Genomic DNA, 22,014 nt, shown 5'->3' with positions numbered 1-22,014 from the left:
TTCAACAATTTTAGATCATGAACTCTCTCCTCCATCCCCACCCCCTTTTCGATCCCCCTCTTTTTTTTCCAATAATTTATATAGATTTTTCTTTTCCCACCTATTTCCATTATTTTTAAATGTATTTCCTTTCCATTGTTTTATCTCTACCTTTTAGCCTTTTTTGATTCCTTCTCCCCACCCCACCCCCACTAGGGCTATCTGTACCTTGCTTGTCCTGCTTTCTACCTTTAACTATCACATTCCTTAGATAATATCACCACCTTCAACACCTCTTTGTCCTTTTGTCTGTGACATCTTTTGGTTATCTCCACTGGCCCTCTATCCAGCTCTACCTGTCCCACCCACCCTTAAACCAGTTTATATTTCACCTCTCTTCTATTTTTACTTAGTTCTGTTGAAGGGTCATTTGGACTCGAAACGTTAACTGTGTTCCTCTCCATAGATGCTGCCAGACCTGCTGAATTTTTCCAGGTATTTTTGTTTTTCTTACGTTTCCGACTTCCGCGTGCATCAGCCGACCAAAATATCGCGAAGTGTCACAATGATGTCGGCACGTCCTCCGCAATGTCCCATTTCGCGACCATTTGTGTCTACCGCGCGCCATTTGGCCAGCACAAAATTCTGGTCAAAGAAAGTGAGCAAGGTACAGGAGCTTATAAAATAAAGAAATAAATCAAGGATGGGTAGATATTTGGTAAGCAAGTTATATCAGGTTAGAGATGTTACCAGTTGATTGGAAGTCCAGTGTGTTAGGGAATTGTTTCTTCTTGTGATTTTGCGCATGGTTGATTGGCAAAGAGGGATAATTAAATATTTGCAGTTGTGGTCAAAATCATTGCTTTTATTACAATTTGCAGCTTTGCAAAATGCAAACAATAGTCATTTTGAATGAATCATCAAGGAGTCAACATACATAAGTTCAATTTATATAAAAATTAGTGTCATGTTGCTAAGGTGATTTCATTGTGCATAACAAAACATAAAAGCACCTTTACAAAGTATCACTCTTCCACATTAATGTTGGCATTTAAAAAAAATTATAAACGATATTACGTAAAATTTTAATTTTAAAAGTTACAAAAAATAAGTGATAATATTAAGGTACAGGACTGGAGTTTACAATGGTTAACAATCATTGTAGAAACTGACCTTGTTGTCAATTTCCTTTTTAATGCTGGTCACATTTTTTTCAAGGTCAGACAAATAATCTGTCTTCGCCTTTATTTTCTTATTTCCATCTTGTAATTTCTTCTCCAGGTCTGTAAGTGCAGAAAACAAAATCAGTTAGCATTATATCACTATTTACCATCTGTTGTCCTCACTATTAGACTACTAATCAACAGATTTTTTTTCCTCCACTTGCTGCTAACATTACTGATGGGTTTCCTATGGCACACTTTGATTGTGACAAAGTATGGCGCGTAACTTCCGGTGGCGTGGCAATTGAGCTGGATTGCCACTCCGCTCACATAGTTTCTTACCTTGAAATCCAGCTGTTCCCATCTCGCCCGACCTTTTGACTCAGGCAGGGTGAGAGCTGAGTAACGCAGCAGATTCGTGAGGCCTCCAATCGAGGGCAGCTCAGTCGAAGGTAAGCAAGCCATGCTCTCTTTTTTGTGGCACTAGTTGTAAACCAGGTAAGATGAAAGGTCCAGACACTTTGATAAGCCAGGGAGAAGTGTATAAAGTAAGTGGGTAGCATTTGGGGCTGGAGGGTCAGGTGGCGGTGGTCGGTAGGGGGGGTGGGGTGGGAAGCATGGGTCAGGGTGGTTAGTGGGGGAGGGCGGTGGTCAGGGTGGATCAGTGCTATAGTTACACAGAAGTTAGAAATGGTTTTAATTCTTCAAACTGTTTCTGGATAACACAGTCAGAATCATCCAGATGTTTGCAATTTAAATCGCATTTTCGGATGGTTTCCAATGCAGGGCAATTGCCCAAAGGTTGTTTGAACTTCCTAGACAATTGCCATGCAATCCTTACCTGGGAACTTCTGGTGGAGGGGGAGCCAGGGGGAGATTCCCCTGCCTATCTTTGGGGTACTCCTCTGATACACTGCCCTGGAGCTCAGAAGGAACGGCCCAATATTCCAAGAATGTTTGTATTGATTTTCAGATGGTGCCTGCATCATTGCATCAGGATACCCTGGGTCTTTGGAAATCCTGTACATCCAATTGTGTGATGTTCCTCTTCTTTTGGTAAGTTAATGAGGTTTAGAAAACTTGCTATGAAAGCTTCAGTTATGTCCTTAACACACTTTTACATTATATTCTAAACAATGTCAACATCATTTCAAACAGCAGCTTGAAAAGACCCTGAGGGAAGAAGTGAATACAGCTGTAACTTCCATCCACAAAAGTTGGAACAATGGGATTCACAGAATTAGTGAGCACTTCTGCAGCAATAAAGTACAGCTTGCAGACCTACAGTTTCCCTCATTTAGCCTGAACTTTTCCAGACACTGCTGTTAAGGGCCCATTCTTCACCTAGGACTCCTTATACTTAGGTAAGTAACTCTTTTGAAACACTCTTCATAGATCAATGCCTTAGAAACAAAACGGCCAAAGCTATCCCAATCAAACTAGTAAGAAATCGTTTTTGGCATACTTTTTAAAGCTCGTTTGATTAGATTCAAGCTGTGTATGTCGCAGGAAACTTCTAGTCATAGTGAACAATCATGGTCAGTCAAATGTAGGTAGGAACTGCTTCCAGTAATTGCTAGTTTGACCATCTTCAATATGGTGAGTGTTGTACAGTGTTGGTTATAGTTCGGTTGGTCAGAAGAAGTCTTCATGGTCATATGTAGGTTAACTGTAAGTCTTTATTGACTCTTAGAACTATTTGCAAATATACAGTAAAGGGTGCAAGCTAGGAACTGTTTCCATGCTTGCTGGCACACATGGCTCTGTCCAACACTCAAGTGACCCTGGGTGCAGGTAATGTGCCCTCTCACATCACTGGGTGGGTGTTAGTATACTCAGTCCCATATTAACCCTATATGTGCCAGACTATTATACTACACTGAGAAGCTTTTTAAAATAAATCCTTGGGATGTGGGCCTTGCTGGCAGGGTCAGCATTTATTGCTCATCCCTAGTTGCGCTAGTAGAAGATTGGCTAAAAATCCTGTTTTTAGAAACTATGTTGGCATCATGAGAGCTCTCAGCAAAGCACAGGTTGTACATTTCCACAGCTTATATTTTTTTCAAACATTATGATTAATAAATGAATAAAATAACTGTACAACAATGAAGAGGCTAGGCTCCACACAAATCAAACATATACCCCATTCTCTTGGTTTAACAATGGACATCTACCTGTAATTCTTCTCAGTTTTTCTTCCAGGTCTTTGGCCAGATCAGCAGCCTGTTGTTGTAATTGTTCTGCGTTTTGTTTTCCATCAGTTGGAATATCTTGTACATTTATTTTGCTTAATTTTACATAAGTTTCATTCATTTTTTGAAATTCCTTCAATGATCAAAACATAACAATGTCTTCAAACAAATCAGATAATTTACAAGTAACATAAAATAAAGATATGCTTAATTGAGAACAAAATCTGTTAGTTGAGAAAACACATTGTAATGGTTTAAAAAATAGAACAGCAGAACTCAACACACAGGTGGTCATTCAGGCTCCAATCAACTTAAAATGGCTGTGCTAGTTCACAGGTAGAGCAATCCAAAGCTAATTTCACAGTTCTGTTCTGTTTATAACTTTATATTTACCTTTGTTTCAAATATTTATCCCTTTTTCTCCCAAAGATATAACGGTCTCTTTGACTGTAGTCTAACCATCGATTTGTACAAATTTATTATTACCCCTTTGCCTTCGACATCATCTCCATGACCTTATGGCCTTCTCCATTATGAGAAAGACCCATTAACCCTAAACCTTTAATTCCTCGGCCACTGAATAAGCCCAGATCTGGTTTAAGAGGAGGTTGTTTTTTTCGCTCCCCAGAGTATAATGAATATTTGGAAATGCTGGCTGCTTGTGTGGTGAACGCTGATTTGTTAAATTCCTTAAAAGGGAGAGCTGGACTTTTTTTGTGGCTGGTTCACATATCACCTCATACAAAAAGTAGATATTGTATCAAATTGATGGGGCCAGAGTGATGCCAGATCTGACTAGTTTTGATCACCTAGAGTAGTGGAAGAGAAATTTCCCAATTTTTTCCCCCACAAGTTGGCCCGTGTTTTTATCTGGTTTTCACTTCTACCAGGAGATCATGTGTTTTTGGGTGGTGAGGAGAGGGTATTGTGATACACTTTGACATTAATCAGCCCCAGAATGAATGGCAGAAGGTTAAAAATTAAAAATTGGGGACTGGATCTCCAGTCGGTCACCAGCGATCATTTTTACAATGACAGATAGCATGATTTACATATGTCCTGTTTTGGAGATACTGGGCAGTTCATTACAATATTTATACCAGGCTCTCTCATTATATTTGGGAGTTTTATTTAAGCTTTACAGTTGCTGTGCAGGTATTGGCAAACCTAGCAGCTAAATAGAGATGGGAGCAGCTGACTGCAGAAGTTAAGTACTTCTTAGAGCATTGCAGGAGTGCTTCCCTCTAGTTGCTCGTACAAAGCTTTGGCTTCTTTTCTGCTTGCCATTGTCTCCCCTCAATGCTGGGGTTGATCAAATGCAGCAAACTACCCACTGCCCCCCAATTGCTGTGAATGGCCCCCAGTTCTGGGCTTATCCCACTGGTTTACCTGCCCAACACCTGCCAGCCTATTAAGCTGTTGGGTGGTAAATGAAAGGAAAAGATGATGACCTGTGGGAAATTTGGCAGCATTTCAATGTCTCCAGGATTTACCCACTTCTTAATGCAGCCACTTGTTATCATGCACCTCTGCACTTTGTATATTGTAAATATTGGGGTAAAGGCTTCACAACTGTGTTCAACTGGCTGGATAGACCTGTCATTGTTTGTATGTTTGTAACTTAACTTTCTATTCATAATGCAATATAACTCTGTGGAAACTGCATCACTGAGGAAAATCTAGGCCTCTATATCTTGCAAAACAAAAAAGACCTGCTTCTCAATGGTCTGGCTTGAACCATGGCCCTACAAGTGAAAATTCTATGTCCTAATCTGCATTACCATTGGGGTTTTGCACCAAGAATTGATAATTGTTGGGTACATCCCTGACACACCAATTAGTAGTTAAGATAATAAGCATCAGAGTACCAAAAGTTAATTTTTACTCACAATATTACTTATTTGGCCCAATAGGTCCATAGTGTTTATGCTCCACAAAAACCTTATGCCTTCTTCACCTAACCTGATCAACGTCTCTTACTATTCCTTTTTCCTTCATGTGTTTAGCTAGCTTCCCCATAAATGCATTAAAGCTAATCGCTTCAACTACTTCCTGTAGAAATGAGTATTTAGTAATACCATTGTATTATAACTTTATGAAGATATGATTAAAATAATTACTTGTTCAGCTTCCTCAGCAAGATTCTTTGCTTCACTTGCTTTCTTCATTGCCTTTTTAGTCACAATCTTGTTGTTAATGGTCTTGTTTTCCAATTCTTCAAATTCATTTTGTAACATTGTTAGTTTGTTCATTAAATGCATGAGATTGTCAGAAATTGACTTGGTTTTCTCATTAACCTGTCAAGAGGAAGTTAAAACATGAAAGCCTAAACATGGTGAGTTGAGAAAAAATGCAAATTAGTGATCTTTCATTGACTGGTGTTAATTTTAGTATTGCAAGAAATTATAATTAAAAACCAATTTAAAAAGATGTGTGACAATGCTAGGCTGGTTACACATAAGAAAATCACTTGTATGGAGAATTTGGAAGGGAAATAAAATATATTTGAAAGAAAGGGTATGACAAAATACTGGCAGGTAATATAAAGGTTAAATGATAAAAGATTTTATAAACACAAAAGGTAAGAGAATAGTTTAAAAAGTTTATAAATGAGTTTTCTGTAGTTGCCTATTAAGAAATGTTTAGTTGTTGTTGATTTTTGTTATAAAGTTTTATGGGAATCTTGGTATACGATTCATTTGTGTTAGTCACTGAACAATTTGTATCTCTTTATAAAAGTTATTGGTCTCTATGGGAATCATAATACTATTAGTTATCCCTCAATCAACATCAAAAAATCAGATTATCTGATCATTATCACATTGCTGTTTGTAGGATTGTAGGTTTGTAGGATTGCTGCATGCAAAATGGCTGCCAGGTTTCCTACATTACAGCAGTGGCTACATTTGAAAGTGCTTCATTGGTTGTAAATCACATTAAGATGTTTGGTGGTCATGGAAGACACTATAAAAATGTAAGTGTTTTTTCCTTTCTCTGGCCATAACTTTTCAAATGTCCTTGGGCATGGCATTCATGCCAGATGTCTAGAGGATTGTCCTTGTAGCATCTATGTTCAAAAAGCCTAAACCAGTTAATAAATGATGGTTATATAAACAAAAATCAAAATGTTAAATTAAAGTGTTGGGAGGTGATTGATATATGTAACCACACTGTAAATGCATTAAAAAAGATTTATGATATTGGTACACGTAATGGCTCGAGCAATCTCAGGCCAATATTAATGTACATAGTTCTTTCAGAAACATGAAAAATGATTAACTGCAGAACGATGTTTAACATCCATATGGGACAAGGTGGTCTCTTGACAACCCTTTTTGTCCAAACCATAACTTCTGATTTGAAAATAGAAGGAAAAACTGTGGTATAGTTGAATATTATACAATGGGATTAAGACATATTAAAGATTACCTGGCACCTTTATAAAGAATTCAAGCATTTCTGTAATCTGGATTTTAAAGTTATAACTTAAAACTTTTAATTAGAATTAAGATCCTTCCTATTTACCTGTGAAATCTTAGTCTGAAAATTATTTAGGTAATCAAAGATTGTCTTCATCATGTCTGTGACATGTTTTTGGACCGCTTTAACTTTGTCCAGATCTTTCTGTAGTTCCTTTGGGCTTGGGATCTCTTGGGCCGCTTTCCTAAGAATTCACATAAATTTACCACAGTATTTATGTACCAAGGAAAGTTAATACACAAAGACACTTTTCAAATGTAAATGGATTCACTGTCTGATAGCTACTGTTAAAATAATATTATGCAGTATCATGCATTCAGATGGCACCATACCATAGACAAGAAACAGTAGAATAACACAATTGCACATATTTGTTAAATTCAATCATAATGAGGTTATTAGGTGGATATCACATTAATTGTTTGGTGTGTTATTAGTGCCTGTTACAATTGTGAGGCATATAAGATTATGTTTTGGGATTTGTTCTTTTGGTTTACAGGGTTATTCAATTTTGGGACTGTAGCTTTAAATTTAGGGTAGAGGAAAGGGGTCATGTGACCTGTTCTACAGTCATTCTGACAGTAAGCCTGAGGGGTTTGATTGTTAGAGGAAAGGGGCCATGTGACCTGTTCTACAGTCATTCTGACAGTAAGCCTGAGAGGTTTGATTGTTAGAGGTCAAAGGAGGGCTCAGATTATTTTACTGAGAGGAAGGTACACGGTATACATGCTTGGAGAGAATGACAGCAGTTTCTGAGTCTGCAATGAGTTGACTCTGTGTCCCCTAAAGTCCCAGAAAAGTGTTAAAGTTATTGAGTTGTAAACAGTTGTGCCGTAAAATATCCTATTATTCTAAGTTTGAATGGAGTTAGGATCAAGGAAAGCTGATTAGCATTTCTATTTAGATGTAAAGCTAATGTGTTTCCTGTTGCACGGGGAAAGAGGTAGAGGAAGCCATTGTTGAAATCAGGCTACAGGTCCTATAAATCTGTTACTATCCCAGACAAGATTTTTGTCTTGTGTGACCTTTAGCCATCTGAGAGGCAGAGAGCAGGAAATAGAAGCAGCCTGGCCTGGACATGAAGTGCAAAAAATGCTGCCTCTGCTATTCACTACGCAGAACACAGGTGTGAGATCACACTCAGATTGAAGACCAAATTTGTGAGGATTTAGAGGAGGCGGGCAGATTTGCATAGCCTGGAGCTAGAGGAAAAAATCTACAGTAAACCCTCACAGGAAAGTCAGTTCTGCGATTGGAGCTACCCAGCTAGAAAATTAAGAAGGAAGTAACTCATTGGAAGCCAGGACAAATTGGGAATATTTTGCTATAAGAACTGTAATGCTGTAGAGAATGCAATGTGTGATAATTAAGTAAAAAGAAAATGTTTATTTCTGTATAAATTATAAGTTGTCTACAAAAAGTAAATTGTGTTTAGTCAATAGTGTTTCTTTAGTCATTTGTTATAGTGAAAGTTTTAAAATGTGAAGTATTGACATGTCATTCTTTCAGCTTATAACTGGAAATTTGAAACTATTTTTAAAAAGTTAAAAATCGGTACAGAGATTGTTACAACTCACCCAACCATTTGTATGTTGATCATTTCAACTTTTGTAGAATTTGCTTAATTTACATGGTCTGAGTGAGTCCCTGTCCTATATTGGGTTTGTGGCTGGGAACTTGTTGAATGGGTCTATGAAATCTCTTGTAAGCAGGTATTAATGGTTGGCTAAAATGGGTGAATTTAAAGATTGCTAATATTTTTAATGTATCCTTCAGGCTTTGCAAAGGGTGTATTAGGCAACAAAGAAACTTGGTGATCTTAGCATAGGCATGCAGTGACTTGGAGGTGTATGTTGACAATATCCAACTCTACTTTCCACCACCAACCTCAATACCATGAGCTGTTCTGGTTGTCAGACTATTTGTTGTAAATAAATCAGAACTTCCTTCAACTCCACACTAGGTAGAATAAAGCCAATAAATCACCTACCATCAAAAACTCATTATACCTTTATGTAATTTTCATGCCCCTCTCCAGCTGGGCACTCCCTATACACCATCAGGTTTACCCTATCAATGTCCCATACATCCTGAGCTTTAATTTCGACAATATCTCTGCCTCTGCCTTTTTCTCATTCTCACTGAATTCTTTATGCACATTTACATTACCTCCATATTTCTCTAATGCTTTTCTTATCCATTTCTTGTGGTTTGCCATGTACAAACTGCAACTTGTCATCAGCTATGGTGTCCATATCCTGTCCTGCATTAATTCAGATTGCTTGTAACCCCCATCCTCACAGATCTATTGACTCCATTTCCAAAAATCCTGATTGTCATATACAAATTTCTTCATGGCTGCATGCCACTGTACCCAGCTCTGCACTCCTGCCATTTGTCTTTACTCCATCGGTTCTAATTCCTGTGCATCTCACCCCAACGCCAAGTCCAAATCCTTGCCACACCTCCCTCCTGATCCACCACCCTCGGCAGAACTTTCAGCTATCCCAATTCTAATCTTTAGAGCTATCTCACTTCTGCCTTACTGCTTCTCCCTCTGTCTTTAAATGTCTCCTAAACATTGGCCAGGATTTTTCATTGGTCGGGCAGGCTTGGCAGGAGCGGGTGGGGGTGGTTGGGAACCCAACCACCGCCTGTGATTGGCTCCGTACCGCCATTTTGCGCAGTCGGGCCTCCAGCAGAATACGCGAGCGTTCCTGTGCGTGCAGGGGAAGGAGGGAGAGTCAGGTCCAGCGCTCTTTCACACATGCATGTGAAAGAGTGCTTCAATCTCCCTGAGGCAGAGGACTGAAGCGCTTTTTAAAAAGATAAATAAAGCCAATAAAAATTTAATGAAACATGTCCCCTCATGTCACATGAGGGGACGTTTCATTAAATTTTTATTGATTTTATTTGTTTTTATGACTGTCACATGAGATGGGACATGTTTTTATTTTTCAGAAAAAGTTTTTGCATAATCATTATTAGCCTTAGGAAACCTCATCCTGCTCGTGGATGAGGTTTTCTGAAAAACGTAAAGGCTGCTTGGCCTTTTCGCCTGCCCGCCAACCATTAGGTTGGACGGGCAGCGTAACAATCATGTTAATTATCTGTTTAATGACCTTAATAGGCCTATCAATTATTGGCGAGTGCGCAGTCGACTCTGGCTTGCGCCGGCTGAGTGAAATATCACGAGACAGTGCGATGACGTAGGGGTGCATGCCCGATGTCATCTCGCATCATTTTACATTCCGGTGTGTTGGGCCCTCCCCCGCATGCCGAATGGAAAATTCTGCTTATTATAATTTTACCAATGTTTTCAATCATTGATTCTTAACTCTGCCATCAAGTGGCATCCATTTCTGCTCTATAAACTACCTTTGAGGCATTTTCTAGATTAAAATGACTATATTGCAAATTGTTGCTTTCATTGTTGATATACTCTGGCTATGCAAAGATGCACGATTTTCCATACATGACTCATCTATCCAAATGGGTGGCAGGACAACAGGGGTACCTTTTAACAAGTCATGATTTCTGTTTTCCATGCACTACACTGTCAAAGAATTGAGCATACACAAGTTTGATCATGAGATAACAAAGTAAAGGAACAAATCCTTTTCTCTCCTTTTTTCTAGCTATAGTTAAGATTGGGATGCAACAACTTAGGGAATATGTAGCCAGTTTGCAGCAGAAGAATATTATAAATAAAAAGTGAAGAGGCTGTAAACTGTCAGCAGTAGATTACAGAATAATAATTAACCAGGCAGGTTATTTAACTATAACCCTACATACTCTGCTTTCATTGCACGTTTCAAAAGCGTCTTTGCTTCTTCAGAGCGGTTGTTCAGTCTTTCCACTTCTTTATCTATGTCATTAATTTTGGAAAGGATGTCTTGAATTTGTTTGTTTTTCTTCCTCACTTCCTCGGGCGTAATGGGTAATTTGATGGAAAGAACGTGGTTTGCAATTTTTTCAAGATCTTCGGAAGAAACGCTGTCCGCTTGAATTGGAAGAGAAAGTGTAAAAATACAAGTTGCCTTCATAAATGAAATATAAAGAACACATTTCTCAAACAAACAATCTGAAGTAGAATTATAATTTTTACGATCATAAATCCATACTGTCATCTCTTTATTGGATGACCAGCTTGGCAGATGGCCTATTTTTGGTGTAACTTCTACAAACGCTTATTTGCTGGATTGAACAAGACTGTGCTGATGTACGATGGTATAATGACTGAAAGACCAACTATTATAGGGTACGCTTGCCAATTGTAAGAGAATGCAATTTTTCAAACAAGATACATGCATTCTCAGGAACAAAGTTTAACATGTTTCACTCCTCCTTCGAATACAAGGAAACATGGGAAAATAAAGATAAAAGCAAAATACTGTGGATGCTGGAAATCTAGAACAAAAACAAACATAACTGGAAAAACTCAGCAGGTCTGACAGCATCTGCGGAGAGGAATGCAGTTGACGTTTCTAGTCCATATGACCCTTCACCAGAACTAAGGAAATAGAGAAATAAGGTGAAATATAAGCTGGTAGAGGGGGGTGGGACAGGTAGAGCTCGATAGGGGGCCAGTGATAGGTGAAGGCAAAGAAGAGATTGCCAAAGATGTCATAGACAAAAGGACAAAGGGGTGTTGACAGTGGTGATATTATCTAAGGAATGTGCTAATGGGGACATTAAGGGTAGCAAGCAGGACAAGCTAGTGGCAGATGGGGGGGTGGGGGGGAAGGGATCGAAATGGGCTAAAAGGTGGAGATAAAACAATAGATTGAGATAAATTTAAAAATAGGTGTGAAAAGAAAAATATATTTGTAAAAAAATTATAAATAATTGGAAAAAGGGGGATTGAAAAGGGGGTGGGGATTCTTGCTTGATGTCTTAATGTCCCCAATAGCACATTCCTTAGCTAGTATCACCACCGTCAACACCACTTTGTCCTTTTGTCTATGACATCTTTGGCAATCTCTTCTTTGCCTTCACCTATCATTAGCCTCCTATTGAGCTCTACCTGTCCCATTCCCCCTCTACCAGCTTATACGCTTATATTTCACCTCATTTCTCTATTTCCTTAGTTCTGATGAAGAGTCATTCGGACTTGAAACGTCAACTGTATTCCTCTCCGCAGATGCTGTCAGACCTGCTGAGTTTTTCCAGGTATTTTTGTTTTTGTTATGGAAGAATAAAGCACCATTTAGCCTTGAAGCTCTTTCATTTCATAACTCTAATCATGAACTCTACTTGTCCCATTTAATGTTCAAAGGGATAGCTGCCAAACTTTCAGCCAGTGCCCAAGGGTAAATCAGATTGTAAATACTCTACAATAACTGTAACTTAGTCATTTCAGAAAATTTGCCTCCCTTAGTATGACATTTCTAAGCCTGCAGCATCGCAGAAGCCAAATTTTTCTTTATAACATTTGATTATCTCTGTAAGTATTCTTTTCCCCCATCAAATTCAACTCATTTGTTCTCCTTGTGAACTTTTCCCCTGCAACTTTCTCTTTCTTTTCCTCCTTTGACTGCTTGACTGTTTACCATGATAAAGTTCCACAGATATCATTTGCCCTGTTATACCAAATGAGTCTTCTTCCTGTAAAGAAAATCCAATAAAAGTGGCAACAGGGAGGGAAAAGGACTAAGTACCTGTGAGAAACTCTTTCACTTTACTGATGATGGCTTTGCTTTCTTGCTTTTCCTTTTCAAGTTCATCCTTAGTCTTAGTTACCCTATTGGATAATTTGGTTGCCTTTTCCTTGGTTTCCTGTGTCATGTTTCTGAGGGAATCAATCTAGAAAAAAAAAGGAAGGCTGCCTTACTAGTACACAAAATTAAAGCCTTCCTAAATTCCTTGGCTTTTGCAATCTAATTGAACAAGTACATAGTTCTTTATCAAAACCTGAAACTATAAGACATGGTTACCATGCTTATTGTGTTCTGTAATTTTTCTAAGAGACGGTTCATCTGGTCCATTGTTTCATCAGCTTGGGTTCTTGCAGACTTTGCCTCTGACAGAGCTCCAGTACAGTTTGGGGCACCACATATTTGATTTCCAAACCTGTCATGACATAAAGCTCCTCCACATCGATCTTCATCACAGGATAAATTCCCTTGTGCTCCACAAATCTACAAAATTTGTTAGAGGAAAGTAGTTGAAAGCATGATGTACAATGTGGCAACAGTAAATACAGTTGCACCAAGTACTTTTGGTGTTTTGAAACATAAGGCAGCATTTTCCCGCCAGTGAGCAGGGGGGCGGGGCCTGCTCGGCGACACGTAAAATGATGTGCGGTGACGTCGGGCAGGTATCCTAACGTCACCGCACGTCATTCAGATTTCAGTTTGGCGGGCGCGTAGCTGAGTCGGCTGCGCTCCCACCAAACTGTCAAAGGCCTATTAAGGCATGTTAAAAAGTTATTAGAGTAATTAACTGAGATGCCCATCCAACCTTATGTTGGCAGGCAGACGAAGAGCCCAGGTGGCCTTTGCGTTTTTCATGAAACCTCATCCATGGGCGAGATAAAGTTTCATGAAGGGTTTATTATTTAAATAATTTTTTTTGAAATAAATAATGGACCTGTCCCAGCTCATGTGACTATTTCACGTGAGGGGACATGTCCTTAAATTTTTTTCCCACCTTTATTCAAATTTCTATAACTTAAACAAATCTCCCTGAGGAAGATCTCTGCACGTGCGCGAAAGAGCACAGGGAACCACTTGGGGAACCACCTCCCCTCCCCCGCCTGCACAGGGAGCGTTCAGCGCTTCCGGGCGTGCGTCATGATGGGCGGGCCTTAATTGGCCCGCCCACATAAAATGGCGGCGTGGACCAAATCAGGGGTGCTGATCGGATTCGCGCCCACCCCTGCACAACACCCCCGACAAGGGGAGATTTCTGGCCATAATGTCACAAAAATTCATTCTTGTTTTTTATCTGAGAAGTTTTTGTATTATGAAAATGTGGTACGTTTCCATTTAGGCAGGATCTCAAACTATTCTCAACATTATTGCAACAAATTCACTCTTTTCTGTAGCAAATCTTAGAGGAGCAGTTCTCCATAAGTTTTATCGTGCAACTTAAAAGTAATGTTTACTCTTTTCCTTCTATCATTTGTAATTGAAGTGTTATCTTGAAATTGTAGATTTGTGACCTTTTAGAGTCGGAGCACTAACATGAGTTTGGCTCGAGAAGAATTACATTTTTATGTTCTCTCAGCAGTGATGCAATATTATCACATTAACAATTCTACCAGTAGAAAGGCCGGATTTCTGCTGTTTTAATCACCCGTAGGGCTAAAGGCTTTAAGTTAAATATTGGGAATGAAATGCAGGGACACTACTTAATTAGTAAAAGGTGATTTCAGGACTAATATCAGGAATTCCTCTTTACAAGTACAGAGCAACATTTCAGACAGCCGTGGAGAAAAGAACCAAAGATAAGATTAACATTTATATAGCAACCTACACAGGCGCTCTCCGACATTCCCACAGAGAATACAGAAACGAAATGGAACATACTTTGAGACACTATCCACATTACTGTGATCTCAACCTGAAGGTGCCCTGTCATTGGTGCTGGGTTGAAGTGGAAGTCAAACCTAATTTACTTAAAGGAGGCCTGTGAGTTAAGAAGTTTCACGTTGATGTGCACATTTCTCACCCCTATTTAAAATCGTGGCTCACATGATAGAGGGACAGTCATTGATGAAGAAGCTGAAGGTCATTGGGTTGTGAATATTGCTCTGGGGACTATGAACTGGAACTATGCACGGAATTTCTGAGCCCACTGGCGGTGGGCGTAATAGGTGGGGTGTGCGGAAAATATGGCGGGACCTGCTTCACGACGGCGTGAGCACAGGTCACGATCTTCTGCTCAGCCTGCCAATGGCGGGCTGCGTTTCCTGCCATCGGTCAGTGGGGAGCTATTTGTAATACGTTAGCATATAATTAAAAGGCCATCCCGCCAAGCTCTTGGAACCCCGCCGTATCGTCCATCTGCATTGGTGGGAAAGCACGCGACGTGTTTCACAACAGCACACAGGCGACGTGCAGTTGGCGGCCTTCACTCTGGGGCAACTGAAGTGAGTGAGCAGCAGCGTTCTCCACAGCTCGCCCGTTGTTTACAGGCCTCAGGGGCGCCGGGGGTGGGGGGTTCTTTTTTGCCAATCTCTTTAAACGTGTCCTCTGGTTACACACACTTCTGTCACTGGAAATACTTTCTTCATAATTATTTAATCAAAACCATTCATGATTTTGAATACCTTTATCACATCTCCTCTTAAGCTTCTTTGCTGTAAGGAGAATCATCTCAGCTCCTCCAGCCTCACCACATAACTGAAGTCTTACATCCCTGCTACCATTCTGGTAAATCTCTTCTGCACCCTGTCAAAGTCTTGACATCCTCCATATAATGTGGTGCACAGGTTTGAACTCAATACTCCAGCTGAGGCCTAATCAGTATTTTAAAAAGGGTTAGGCTAGAATTTTCCAGACCCGTTAACGTCGGATGTCATGGTGGACGAGGTAGGGGGACAATATGGCCAGGAGGCCAAAAATCGATTTCACGCTGGTATGAATGCACAGTGGGATCATCCGATGGTGTCTGCCCATGGCAGAATGCCAATCGTGGTGGAGGCTGGCGTGAACCCACTTTGTATCCTGCTAATGGGTAAGACCCAACCAGAACCGTCCCCCCACGCCAGATTTTCTGTTACGCCGGCGGGAAAACACGCAAGCCCAGAACAAATATGGACAAATGTGACGTGCAGAAGTCGGGACTTACAATTAGGGCCTTACCCAGATCTTTGACATCTGAGGAGCAGAAGACACTGGAGCCCTACAGCTACCGGACCCTGGGTATGCTGGGTGGATGCTCACGGACTTGGCTCCACCATAAAGCAGCTCATGGAAGGTGGGAAGTCTCTACTCATGTCTCGGGCCTGCTTTGAAATATCATGGTCTTGGCCATGGGCTGCTCCGAATGATCGGCGAGCGGAGGGCAGAGGAAGATCCAGTTGTGAGTGAGAGAGGAAGATGTACTGGGGAGAGTGAGGTTGGGAGGGGTGGGGGATGAAGATGTCGGGGGCAGGTGAGGTTGGGAGGGGGAGCAGGGAGTATGGGGGGGGAAGAGGGTGTAAGGTGGAGGTAGTGTGGCAAGAGGGAGAAAAGGTGTAAGGGAAGGAGTCGGGAGCGGGGGAGGGAGTATAATGGGGGTGGGGGAAAGGAGTCCAGAGGGGCGGAAGGAGCCTGGAGTGGGGGGTGCGGGAGGGGAGGTGTCTGCAGAGGGAGGAAGGCATTCAGAGGGGGGAGAAAGGCATTCGGAAGGGCGTTCAGAGGAGTCTGGCGGCGGGGTGGGGGGGGTGGTTGGTGATGGAAGGAAGGAGCCCGGGAGGGGATAATGGTGGAGGAAGGAATGAGGTGCGGGATATCAGGGTGAATGTGCAAGGGAGGGGTCTGTGGAGTCAGTTACTGCCTCCTGGGGTGGGAATTGAGTGTGGATGTGGTAGGAGGGGATGGTGAGTATAAGAGGGGGGCAGAGTGAACCGGAAGGCTAGGAGGGTGAGAGTGCAATGGTGTTAGTAGAAAGAATGGGGACTTGGAGGCTGAAGGGTACCCTGGGGGTGGGAAGGAGGTGGTCAGGGAGGTCAATGTAGATGGGGATGGGATTCTCAGGAAGGTAGGGAACCTACATGTTCACCTGGACATTCTGGAAAGAAAAGGGTTCTGGTTGCTAGGTAACATGGGGAGGTGGAAGGTGATGTCAGGGGAGTCAACAGTGATGGGGGAAAGGATATGGGTGACTGGGGGAGGGGAAGGGACAAGGGAGCTTATGAGAAACATGATGACGACCATGTTTTTCAAATCAAAGTGAGCGAAGCCTCGTGTTGGATAGGCACAGGTGCTGCATGAGTGTGCAATTGGTGGGTGAGTAGAGATGCAGGTCAACTCAGGTGGACAACTGAAATAGAACCCTAGCAGACAACACTTGTGATCATAATTTCTTACCTTTTCTAGGCTTACCACTTTTTCTAGGTGCTGCCTTGACATCCACAGCAGGGTTGGAGACAGCCTGTGCAACAGTTGGCCCTGTTGCCTCTGATGACTTCATCATGGGTCTTCTGGAGAGCTGAGGCCTTGTGGGTCTGACTTACTTTAACTGTCCTCCTGTGGGCCAGCTGTTCCCTCTGCAGTGACAGAGGACAAGGTTGAGGGGGTCACAGGCAAAGTGCACTGGGACGGAGAGGACAGCTTCTGAGATTCCTGAGTGGATGACCCAGGAGTGTCCAGCTGCCACTTCTCCTACCTTGGGGTGGTCGAGGGCCCCGGACTGAGTGACACCTTGAGGGGAAAGAGCATCTGGAGGGACGTTGAGGTGCCCTGTTTTCCTCACACTGTTTGCCACTGCAGGAACTCACCCGTGGCTACCGCGATGGAGTGGAGGTCTGTGTGCATCTCCATGTTCTGCTGGACTAAGGTCTCCATGGCATCCACCATCCTTCCAATGGAGGCCTCCATAAGTGCACACGTGGGCACCATTTCATCAGAGAGCAGATGGATGCATTCTTCTGACTCACGTGCCACTCTGTTGAGGGCTTCCAAGAGGTCTGCATGATGTTCCCTGCCTTCTGTTGACTCTCTACGAAGAGTTGGAAGACCGAATCCAGAGGCTCATCATCTGACTCGGACCTCACAGGTGCTTCTTTCTCAGCAGTCCTCCGAGTGCCGGGGAGCTCGGCTGAACCTGCCTCCTCCTGCTGCGGATATGTGTCTGTGCAGTGACCACCAGATTGTGAACTCAAGCCTACTCTAGATCTAGATCTAGGTCCCACTGAGCTGTGTCTCTGTGCTGGTGCAGGGTGTGGCTAAGCGCTGCGATGGGTCATCCAGACTGTTTATTTCCAGCTCTTCAATGGAGGAAATGTCTTCTCGGCTGGAGCTGATGACCTGGAAGGAGCTGAAGTACTGACTGGCTGAGGGCTTCGGTGGCTTGGCAGAGCTCCCTGTGAATGAAAGTAGAGATAATTAGTGCATGGCGGCAGAGTCAAAAGCAGGAGAGAGAGAGAGAGAGTATTCACAGTTGCGTTGAGAGAATGATGGTGCGGTGCAGGATCCTCACATGGGTGTTCACCACCACCCTCATCGTCGCCATAGGCATGGTCATGTCCTCAACAGTCAGCGCAATAGTACACTCCTCAAAGTGAGTGAGTGGCCTAATGTGGGCGATTGCACCCCCCTGTCTGAGCAGGCTTCTCCTGCATGAAAACAAATGAAGAGAATGTGAGCAGGATGCATGGCACTGCATGGAATGTTTGTGTGATGAGTGGAGCCATGGATGGGATGAGGACATGAGCTCCAGAGGATATGAATCTGATGGAGGTGTGAGTGTGTGTGTGAGTTAGTGGTGTTGTCCCTTGAGGTGTGAGATCTCCGTGGATGTGTGATGGGTTTGTGAGTGTGAGAGTTGAGAGTGATGAGGTGGTTGACTTACTCTGGCTGAATGGATGAGAGCATTCACCCTCTTCCTGCACTGGATGGCTGACCTCTTCTGTGCTCCAGTGGCACTGACCGCTGCTCTCACCACCTCCCAGGCTAGATTGGTGACTCTGGTGGACCTCATGCAGCCAGAGTAGGGGTAGAGGACATTGTAGTGGCTTTCTGCAGTGTCCAGTAGGCCCCCCTGAGAGGTGTCATTAAACTTGGGGGCTGCCATCTTCTTTGCTTTCGGGGCCATCTGTCGCCTGGAGCAGTCCTGGTCTGAAGACATGGGGCAGCATTTTCAGGTTGGCGAGTGGGAGCAGGGGTCGCTCACCAACGCGTAAAATGACACAGGGTGACGTTGGGAGTGCATCCCGACGTCACCCTGCATCATTTAGGTTTTCAGTTTGGCGGGCTAGCAGTTGAATTGGCTGTGCACCCACCGACTTGTCAACGGCCTATTAAGGCCATTAAAAAAGTAATTAAAATGATTAATGGACCTGCCCGTCTAACCGTAAGGTTGGCGGGCAGGCGAAGAGCCCAGGCAGCCTTCTGAAAAAGCATGAAACTTCATCCACGGGTGGGATAAGGTTTCATGAGGGATTTAAAATGTTCGAAAAAATTTTAAGTAAAGGTAATGGACGTGAACCAGCTCATGTGACAGTGTCACATGAGGGGATGTGTCAGGAAAATTTTTTCTTACCTTGAATAAATTTTTAAAAGTTCAGCTGATCTTCCTGAGGCAGCACTTTGCCTCAGGGAGATCCATGCGCTCTTCTGTGCGCACGTGTGAAAGAGTGCACAGGGAATCCCCCCACCCCGCCCACACAGGGAGCGCACAGCGCTTCCGGGCAGATGTCATGCTGGGCGGGCCTTAATTGGCCCGCCCATGTAAAATGCTGGTGCACCCCCGACTGGGGGCGCCGACCGGGAACACACCCGCTTGCGCCCGTTCCCACACAACCCCCCAAAACGGGGGATAAATGCTGCCCATGAAGTAGGCTGCTCTCTGGTGCGCTTTAAATATGGTCTGTCCGCAAGCGATCCGGCGTGTTTGCTATGAATGCATTATTAATGAGGCGGGACACACCGGGAACGGGATAATACGCGCATTGTGGCCGGCGGATAAAAGGTCCTTTTCGCCCACTACCGCACTTTGTGCAAATCCTGAACGATTCCACCCTCAGTGATTTTTTCTTGCTTTCATACTCTATTCCTCTAATTAATAAACAGCCTGCTCGACTTGTCCTGTCGTCTTCAAAGATTTGTATATGTATATTCCTAGGACTCAATGTTCTTGCATGTCATTTAAAATTGTACCATTTAATTTATATTGCCCCTCCTCAACTTTCCTACCAAAATGTATCACTTCATGTATTAAATACGTTTCTGCCTATTATGCCGATTAAAATCTATGCATTTTCAATATCATGTGGTTAAAGTTCTTTCTAGAATTTTTAATGTTTTTGGCATTTTAGAAAGCCTCACTTTGTCTGTCATGAACTGACCTGATTTTTAAAAATTCTTTGTATTTCTTTGCCCATGAATTATCAACAACCATCCTATCTTTCCTTGAAATGGTTTTAATAAATGCAGGACCCACCTCATTATTCATAGTATGCAAATCCAATAGCTTAGTCTTGTTCTTCAATGCATGAATCCTATTTCTATCAATCAACATTGCTTTGTCTAACAAGGTGGCTGCCTTTTCTCTTGTTATTTTTGAGTTGTTCAGCAGCACTTCTGAATCATTCACTTTTTGCTGTGAGGCTTCTGAATTCTGGTAGTATGTTTCAATATCTTCAAAGCTACCTGTCAACAAAAGGAAAATCATTATACTATCAGCCCTTGAGCTGAACCTAACTTCTGACTATAAATTTTATCACTATAGACTGATGGAAGAAATGTCTGAACACTATTTGCTCTGAATGAGCTGACTTATTTTATTAAGCTATTAAAAATTGGTATGCACACCTCAAAAGATTATATTACCCTGTATTTTATCTCAAGGAAGCAATTAATTGCAATGGACTTCCCAAAGCTTTCATGCCCATAAATGCAGACTTTTTTCACTTCATGTGCTATATCTTAATCAATCCTTTGGCTTTTAGCTTTAGTGGTAAGAACAGAAAAGCAGAATATTTTTTAAAATGTGTGAAACTTCTAAGCGTTAATGTTCAGAGAGACTTCAGTGCACTTGTAGAATGAACACAGGAAGTTAGCATGCAGGTATTGTAACTAATTAGGAAGTCAAATGGCATGTTGACCTTATTGCAATGGGATTGGAATACAAGAATAAAGAAGCCTTACTGCAATTGCACAGAGTTCTGGCCAGACCATAGCTGGAGTATTGTGTGCTGTTTTGGTCTCCATTCGAAACAAAGGCTGCACAGTGAAGGTTCACTAGAATGGTTCACAAGGATTGTCCTATAATGAGAGTTTGTGTAAGTTGAGCCAATACTCTCTGGTGTTCAGAGAATGAGATAATCTCATGGAAACATACAAGATCCTGAAAGGGCTTGACATGTAGACACTGAGAGGTTGTGTCCCCTGGTTGGGGAATCTAGAAATTGAGGGGTCCAGTCTCAAGAAAAAGGGTCGATTACTTAGGACTGAGATGAGGAGACATTTCTTCAGTCAAAGGGTTGTGAATCTTTAGAACTCCCTACCCCAGAGGGTTGTTGGTGCTCCATCATTCAAAATATTTAAGGTTGTGATAGACTGATTTTTGATCCCCAAGGGAATCAATGAATATGGGGAGCAGGTGGGAAAGTGGAGTTGGGGCAGGAGATTAACCATGATCAATATTGCAAGGAGAAACAGGTTCAGCGCATCTACTTGTCTATAGTCTACTCATGCTCCTTTCTTATGTTCTTAATTGTACATAACTGACTGACAGCCTGTTGTCTGTGATCAGGTTTTTGTTGGTTTCTGGAGTCAGGAGAGATGAATATATCTTAAAAATGAAGGGGGCACTTTCCAAGTAGACAACTTTGCTTTGATTAAAGGAAAGATCTGGACCGCTTAGATTATTTCGCAATAAATTTTGTTACAGTCTAATTTGGGTCAATAGACAAGAGTTTAGGTGTGGCCTGAGCAACCTCCACATAGACTCCCGAAGTCTGTTGAAGAAATATAAGTCATAAATGATCAGGTCTCCAACGTCATGATTTTTCAATCTGAGTGGTAGTGGTGTGAAGAATGGTTTAAATGCATCAAATACACGATTGCCGTTCATTATCATGGTGGCGAAGCTATGCTAATTACCTTCTTGCACAGAATTACATAGCAAGTACAACACACAAAAGAGCCATTGCTAAAGTTTATGCTCCACACAAGTCTCCTCCTACCATAAATTATTTCATATTATCTTTCTTTCACATGTACTTAACCAGTTTCTCTTTACATGCATTGTTTGCTGGTTTAAAAGGTAATGAATGGCCAAGCATTGCAGAAGTCGTAGAAAATATGAACAAGGAGCAGGAGTAGGCTATTCGGCCCCTCGGGCCTGCTCCACCATTTAATAAGATCATGGCTGATCTGATAATAACCTCAAATCTGCACCCCGCTGATAACCTATCACGCCTTGCTTACCAAGAATCTATCCACCTCTGCCTTAAAAATATTCAAAGACTGCTCCCACCGCATTTTCAGGAAGAGAGTTCCAAAGACTCACCACCCTCAGAAAAAATTTCACCTCACCTCTGTTTT

The 22,014-nt window shown here is 42.1% G+C and overlaps 1 protein-coding gene across 6 annotated transcripts in view; it reads right to left on the bottom strand.

Moving 5' to 3' along the window:
• Positions 1-823: 823 nt before the first annotated feature.
• lamb4 (laminin, beta 4) overlaps positions 824-22,014 on the bottom strand; it is a 155,859-nt gene continuing 134,668 nt past the window's right edge. For 5 of the 6 annotated variants that reach the window (XM_041203600.1, XM_041203599.1, XM_041203601.1 and 2 more), the window contains 8 exons: positions 19,907-20,115; positions 12,751-12,954; positions 12,475-12,619; positions 10,610-10,817; positions 6,860-6,998; positions 5,455-5,631; positions 3,317-3,467; positions 824-1,262 (listed from right to left, as the gene is read on the bottom strand). In XM_041203600.1, coding sequence (XP_041059534.1) covers positions 1,129-1,262; positions 3,317-3,467; positions 5,455-5,631; positions 6,860-6,998; positions 10,610-10,817; positions 12,475-12,619; positions 12,751-12,954; positions 19,907-20,115 — 1,367 coding nt within the window. In that variant the 3' untranslated portion in view covers positions 824-1,128. Of the gene's footprint in view, positions 1,263-3,316; positions 3,468-5,454; positions 5,632-6,859; positions 6,999-10,609; positions 10,818-12,474; positions 12,620-12,750; positions 12,955-19,906; positions 20,116-20,613; positions 20,731-22,014 lie in introns of those variants that run through there. The other variant, XR_005944939.1, reaches the window with a different exon arrangement.

This window comes from Carcharodon carcharias, chromosome 13, assembly GCF_017639515.1.
Source record: "Carcharodon carcharias isolate sCarCar2 chromosome 13, sCarCar2.pri, whole genome shotgun sequence".
NCBI lineage: Eukaryota > Metazoa > Chordata > Chondrichthyes > Lamniformes > Lamnidae > Carcharodon > Carcharodon carcharias.
The sequence above is the reverse complement of the archived record's forward strand: the minus strand, read 5'-3'. Positions and strand labels throughout refer to the sequence as shown.